This window comes from Gymnoscopelus microlampas (genome assembly GCF_963454915.1).
Source record: "Gymnoscopelus microlampas genome assembly, chromosome: 12".
In the NCBI taxonomy this organism is placed as follows: Eukaryota; Metazoa; Chordata; class Actinopteri; order Myctophiformes; family Myctophidae; genus Gymnoscopelus; species Gymnoscopelus microlampas.
Window position 1 is genome coordinate 40,398,160 of NC_139949.1, and position 7,631 is coordinate 40,405,790.

General features: G+C 42.1%; 1 protein-coding gene across 1 annotated transcript; it reads left to right on the forward strand.

Moving 5' to 3' along the window:
* Positions 1-3,565: 3,565 nt before the first annotated feature.
* On the forward strand, positions 3,566-4,174 carry LOC311057034 (ATP synthase F(0) complex subunit C2, mitochondrial-like; the record flags this gene model as incomplete). The annotated part of the gene is made up of 2 exons (XM_084073915.1): positions 3,566-3,718; positions 3,914-4,174. 2 exons carry the CDS (start codon positions 3,566-3,568, stop codon positions 4,172-4,174), a joined length of 414 nt encoding a protein of 137 aa, XP_083930041.1.
* Between the last annotated feature and the right edge of the window lie 3,457 nt (positions 4,175-7,631).

Below are 7,631 nucleotides of genomic sequence, written 5' to 3' on the forward strand. Positions count from 1 at the left end.
TCTCAAAGTGGGGTCCAGGGACCCTCAGGCGTCCTTGAGTGGGTTCCAAATGGACCCGTAAGGGTCCATTTGTTCCATGTGTACACTCTCAGAGTTATGGGGGTCCTTGTAATTAAAAAGTTTGAGAACCACCGATCAAGGAATAAATAAGAAATCCTTTAATAATAATTAAAGTGCAGCTAGTTAAATAATCATGAGTATGAAACAGTCGTGCAACATCAACTGGAGTTTTCAGAATATTACTGTAAATGAAATATCATGTGATAAATTACATGTATTGGAATGGCATAGAGTGCCATACTCGCCGATACCGATACCAGCATTTTAGGCAGTGCATGTCGGCAGCTTTTCCAATACTGGTATACTGGTATGGGAACAACTCTAGCCAGCAGTTCCCATGTATTCCTCCATAAGCTCTGGCTTAGGTTTTCAGACGTATGCCTTGTGTTGCCATGCAGTCGTGGTGATCTTGCGTCGTCTGAAGCTACTTTTTCGGTGGAAGATGCCACGTACATGTTAAATGGAATTGATTGGGCTTGACATGCCGGTGTCTGATCTCATCTGATGTGAGTCTGTTATCCATTACCTGGAAGACGTAGGTTTAACCGAGCGGACTAACAAACGCGCCGTGATGTGACTCATTGTGAACTTGGAGATTGGCAATTTTCACTGTTTGAAATAGGGCTTAAAGTGGTTAATTCATAATGAACTTTTTCCCATTCCTAGAAATGTAGTGGAACATAACATAAGTATCCAAAAATGCAAATACTCAAGTAATACATATACAATATACAGATACTCAAAACGTTTATTAAAGGGATATTTCACTTCTGGTGACTCAATAAATGAAAAAAGTAATTGAAAAAACACGGTCTCCTCACAATTCTTTAAAAAGTGAAATATCCCTTCAAGTATTGATACTCAAGTAATTGTACTTAGTTACTGTCCACCACTGATATCATCATACCACTCAGTGTGAAGTTCACCTTCTGCTTTTGTGCTCATCCCGTCATGTTCATCTACTACAGGAGATTAGTCTCATTAACACAGTGCACAATGCAAGAGGCACAGCAGCATAACGCCATTGATTATTTAAATCTCCATCCCCCGTGGACGGGATCACTCAGAATCTAATATTATGCGTTCTTCTATACACATCCAAAAGGTCAGCTGTTACTCACACACACACAGGTTCATGTACAGTGAAATTGTTTGGAGTAAAAAGCGGTCATTCCACCCGATAAATCCTGAGCTTCATCTGAGCTGGCAAAAGAAAAAAGGGTAAGACTTCATATTAAAGGCGGGTCTATAATGCGTTATAGACCCGCCTAACTCCGCAAACATTCCCATACTATGTATCACTGGGTCTTTGATATATAACTTGACACAGACACGTACCAGACACGTACATATAGGGTGAACATTAAACACTTAAAAACAATTAAAAACATGACAGGTAGACTACTAGAGTTGCGCGCTGTGAAGTGCCCCGAAAACCCTTATTGTGTTGTGACACAGAAGTGTCCTCTCTTTGTGTTGCAGTCCCAGGATTCTGGAGCGAAATCGATGTCAGGTAGAACAGAACTGTCAACACAGTGGCAAAGTCTGTTATGGATTGTTGTGTTGCTAAAACATTGTGCCAAGAAAGACAGAATGTATGTACAGTATATAATGTAAATTTGCCTTTATGGATCCAGACATTCCACCTGCCTATATTTTATTAAATTAATATTTTTTTAGGCGTGGAACTGTCTGGAGCGAACCGTTGGACCGATCAGTACCAAACTCAGTCAATGGCTGTGGTAGCGCTGAAACCCTTGCCCCACATTTGAGGTCATACATCATAGATAGGTCATAGATGACTGATGTTAGGCTTGTCACATCAAGTCTGAGACCTACATTGCATGGAGCCAGGCCGTTTCTACTCTGTGTGGATATTTTCTCTCAGACAGATGAGTGAAATGCTGCAGGTATTCTGCTCTTTCAATGACGCTGACAGGCCCATACTACTGTAATTATTTTAAAGTTATTAAATGGAGCATTGCGGTTGTTCAGTTCGAACCGCTCATAGACCCTCCGATCACATATGTCGACCATCTTGATGGAACGGCTACACTGTCTATTTAAGCACACCGACGCTCACACTTACATGCTCAGCATCTCTCGGCTGGCTACCTCTACTGCCAGCTTGTCAGTGATTAAACTCCCACTTCCTCAGCCTCCTTAGCATTTACTGCAAGTCTTGACTGTATCATTCAATGCAGGTTCATACTGTATATGTATAGTATCTCATTCTTTTAATATCTGCATATCTTTAAGTTCTGCCCTAAGGTGTTCAAATGTCTATTATCATGTCCATGTAATAACTGTGCTTTTATGGGAGCAGATCCACACCATCAAAATGAATGTCATTGCAATGTAAATGTTTCTTATTATGTATTTTTGGCTAGTATTAGTGAAGAGAGACAGGAAACGGGGATAGAGACACAGGGAATGACACGCAGCAACGGCCGTCGGGCCTCGAACCCTCTGCGCACCGGTAGGCTACATTGAGCCTAAGTGCCCGGACCGCTAGGCCAGCAGTCCAGACCGCAATAAATGTTTTTAATCTAGACAGGATTGTCCTGAAATGGTCTAAAAAGTTCAAGATGAACAACTTTGTAAACTTATTTTCCTCGACCAGGACATCATATTTTCACGTGTGTGTGTGTGTGTGTGTGTGTGTGTGTGTGTGTGTGTGTGTGTGTGTGTGTGTGTGTGTGTGTGTCTGTCTGTCTGTCTGTCTGTCTGTCTGTCTGTCTGTCTGTCTGTCTGTCTGTCTGTCTGTCTGTCTGTCTGTCTGTCTGTCTGTCTGTCTGTCAGACAGACAGACAGACACCATTTCACATAAAAAATGGTGTCTGTTTTTTTATTTCACATAAAAAAACACACTTTTTACTACTACTCCTACAGATTTTGTCTAAAACACAACTCATCACTACACATTATCTCTGGAGTCATGTGATAAATGTATCAAACTGATTTATTATGCTATGAATGGCTATAATTTGCTTCCAAGGTTTGCGGGAGGGGCCTATATATTTAAAAACAAAATGCCCAAAATCATGAAAGTATCGTCCGATAGACCCTAAATTTGAATTGCATATTGAGGAGCATCTGCACAATGCAGAGCCGGCCATTTAGTTCACTTGCGACAAATGTGACTGTTGCAGGAACATGATTTTTTCTTTTCTTTTTTTTTTCACCAATCTTCACCAAAACGTACGAAAGAGAGCAGAAAGAAGACTGGAGACAGTGTACAACTGGTATACATATGTCACGCTACTCTTTCAGAGTAGGGCTCGTTCACACCAGGACTGTTTGGTTCCAAGGTCGAGTCTGTCGGATAGAACCATATATAGAGATCCAGTTGTCCAGAACCACCAGATGTGCCCACATATAGGCATATACTGATGACATCAGGGAACTATAAGAGCATAACATGGACAAGCAGACAGACAGACACATCCATTAGCTGAACTCCTGCTGCGCTGCTGCTTGCTGTACTGTCTCTCAGGTTCCAACCATGTATGCCTGCGCCAAGTTCATCACCTCTCCTGCTGTGCTCCGTGGGGGGTCCAGGGGTCTCGCCAGGCCTGTCTCCTTCTCCACCTTCAACAGTCCTGAAACCACAGTTGAAAGGCAGGCCTGGCTGCCAGTCAGCCAGTCGTCTGTGCTGGCGAGTCGTTCCATCCAGAACAGTTCAGTCTGCAGGGACATCAACAAGGCCGCACAGTTCATCACCTCTTCTGCTGTGCTCCGTGGGGGCCTGGGGTCCAGAGTTCTTGCCCCCCCGCCCGTTTCAGTCTTCAACGGACCTGGAACCACAGTGGGAGCGCAGGCCTTGCTGCCAGTCGGCCAGTCTGCGGTGCAGAGTCGTTCCATCCAGACCAGTTCAGTCTGCAGGGACATCGACACGGCCGCCAAGTTCATCGGCGCCGGTTGCGCCACAGTGGGCGTGGCAGGATCTGGAGCCGGGATCGGAACAGTGTTCGGAAGTCTCATTATCGGCTATGCCAGGAACCCCGGGCTGAAACAGCAGCTGTTCTCCTACGCCATCCTGGGTTTCGCCCTGTCAGAGGCCATGGGGCTCTTCTGTCTGATGGTGGCGTTCTTGATTCTGTTCGCCATGTAAACAACACAAACAAACAAAAACGACAACCTGAAAATGTAACTAAATTAAATACTTGATCACAAAAGAAAAATAATGGGAACTGTCAACCAGGCTATTCCGATCAAACAGGAAAAGGAATGATTATAAAAACATGAATCTACTAACAGCATCAACGTACGTTCTCTGATGTTCCTGCTCTTACTTTGTTCCTTTTTCTTTCTTTTTAGCTTGTAAACATGTTTCTGTGATTTATTTGTATCATTTATGGTGGCTGATTGTACTGAAGTATTAGATCTTGTATATTTAGTTTTTATATTGGGGACTACGGATGAAACTATACATGCTGTCCCTCCCAAATTAAAAAAAAGAAAGAAAAAGGCTGTCCCTCCCAAATAATAATAAAATAATAATAATGATATAATAACAATAATAATAATAAATCAATGAAAAACATAAAGAGATCTCCATTTATGGGCATAATAGGACACAGACAGACAGACAGACGGATAAAACAATTATCGATAAAACCCCACATCCCCTTGATGTCATCAATATCATGTCATACTGGTGTCATAGACTGGCCTGGACTCCATATTTGGCCATGCCTGACACGAAATTCCAGAATTCCAGGTTGTCCAGAGCTACTGCAGTCATAGACTGGCCTGGACTCCATATTTGGGCCTGACACAAAACTCCATATATGGGCATAAAAGGTTCACAGACAGACAGACAGACACCGAAATCTTCGTATATGGGGATAAAAGGGACACAGACAAACAGACAGATATAACGGTTACTCTGACAAAGTATATTGCATAACCGGGTGGGGCATGCATTTCCAACTTGCATCGTTCCCGACTTGCATCATTCCCGAGTAGGACTCTTACATTTAATAATTGAAGTAAATGGCAGTGTGATCGGGCTGAAATATGATTCACTTGACATCCACATGCAAGCTGTTAACCCTGTCTTGTTTTCTGTGCATAAACCAGATTTCACTGTACTGTACATGTGCACAGTGCAGACAGCTGGTTCGATTTGGGCAGGCTAGAGAACAGCCAGAGGAAGAGAGCTGCTGGAACCCTTCGTGGAAGGGTGTAGCCCATCATGTAGCTACATTGGTTAGTTTTTAGCGGTGCCAACCGCTCTATATCTGACTTTGTCCATGTGTCCGGGTGTCTGGACACCCGGACATTCTTATTGGCTGGGCTATAAACAAATATTGATGACAACATCAATACGGGGCTCATCAAAGGCACCGCTTCCTTCACACAGGGTGTGATTTTAGCTTTTTTTCCAAGCTTTTTGCCTGTGTTCTTTTCTTGCCAGTCTTATTTGTATGTGCCTATTTTTGGACAGCCCTGACAGATTGGTGGTAGGAGATTTTTGGGTAAAAAAATAAATAAAGCATTCTTGGACAGTTGTCTAATTCTTAGACCCTTGAGCCATCGGCCAACCTTTACAGTATTCCAATCATTTTAATATTTGGTCTTGCATTTGTCTACAATACGATAATTATTGTGTGCCTTGTAAGCCTGTATATGCTGACCGTCTTGATGTAAGATAGAGCCCTTGGTTACTTTTAAAGATCTGTTTTGACAAACACTAATATACCCAGTGTTAATTTAACTCTGAGAGTAAAAAAAGAAAAAACGACAATGACAATAATTAGCAGTTTTATTGTAGTCTACTTTAGGATAACCTGCGTGCACCCTTGTAACAATGCAGGGGGGGAACATCATTATTTTAGTTTTATGAAAATGAGAAGTTGGTCTGAGTTGCAAATTATGGTTTAGTTTTCAGTTAGTATTCATAAGGCTTTGAAGATTAGGCAAAATAGACTGTATAATACATGCATACAATATGAGGTTAGTTTATTTGATGCATGTCAAGGATGAAGGCACACAGAACAATTATAGAAAATTGATCATCTGCCTTATATGGACATTTGGCCTGATATCAGAATACAAAGGTCCCCCCTACCCCACCCCATCTGAGTAGAGTTTTGTTCTTGGACACAATTTATTCTATCTATTTTTTCCTCTAAATTTAGAGTGGGCAATTATTTGTACTGCTTTTTCTCCCAAGTCTGTGTGCCAATGAATTCCTCCCCACAAATGACTGTGTTGCCACTGCTATTGTACCCTACTGGCTCGCTCACCTGCCAGTGAGGAGCCTCCACCGGGAGGACGTAGTAGAATCTCCATCCCACTCCTCCTGTACAAATGCCAATTGTTTTTGTAAAGGCGACGCTTGGCCAAACTGGATGGACCACGTGGATTAGATTTTTTCTAAGTCAGTGGTTCTCAACCTGTGGGACGGGGCCCACTTGTGAGCCGTGAGGGTATTGCATCGATTTTCATGATGATATAACATTAATATTAAAAAGGGATACCAATAAATAAGAACTTAACACATTACCTGCCAAAAACGGACATGTCCGTCTTTTAAAATACACCCGTTTACCGCCAAAGACGGACATGTTACCTATTTTCTTTTTCCACGATTCTACGAGACTCCTGTGTGTGATGATGGTGATCACAGAAAATATTTTGTGACTACTTAAAAAAGGTTAAAAAATCTTTAAAAATGCTGGCACTGGGTGGGAATAAAAAAAAAAAACTCTGGCAGGGAATTTAAAGAATACTACGTTAGTTCCTTTGATCCGAGGCGGAACACAGTGGATTGACTAATGCACGGCTGCCGTGTTAAGTGGTCAGATGGGTGGGCCGCGAATGCTTTCAATATATATAAGTGGGCCCTGAGCCACAAAAGGTTGAGAACCCCTGATGTAAATGTGAATATATTTTAGTACTATTTAGTTGTACATATTTTCAAGGATAATGTGAGAATATATATATATATATAACAGTCAGATAAAAGTCATTTGAAAAAACGCAGGGAAGTCTAGTCATGATTGCAGCCATGCCAGCAGTTCAAGGAGAAGGAGCAAAAAGTTAAGCCTCTTTCCCACTGGATAAAAAACACACTAAAATCAGGCTTTTGTCTTCAGTAGGAAAGGTTACAATCACCCTTCATTCCTGGGACAAATGACTCTGCAGTATTCTCGGGTCTTTATCCACTTGGACCCTAACGTCCCTATAACATTCGGCGACAAATGGACGATCTAGAAGCTCACAATGCGCTGCGTTGTGAGTTTGTAGATCAGCAATTTTCGGTGAAGATGCGTAGTGTACAGCAAAACCAGGGGGGCCTAGTAAAGAGCCCTGGAGGATTCCGGTCAGCTAAGTGTAGGGTGTAAGCGTTTATCAGCAGTGATGGAAACACGACACCCAGGTAGACACGCTATTTTCCGCAATGTTATATGAGAGACCATTTTCAATCCAAAGTAAATTTCTTTGAAGTAACCCAAACTTTTTTTGTAATCATAATCCTCTATATAAACTCCCCCCAGCCCCATGCCTTTTCATAATCGATAGCAATCCCTACACAATCATTGTCATCAGAGAGAGAGAGA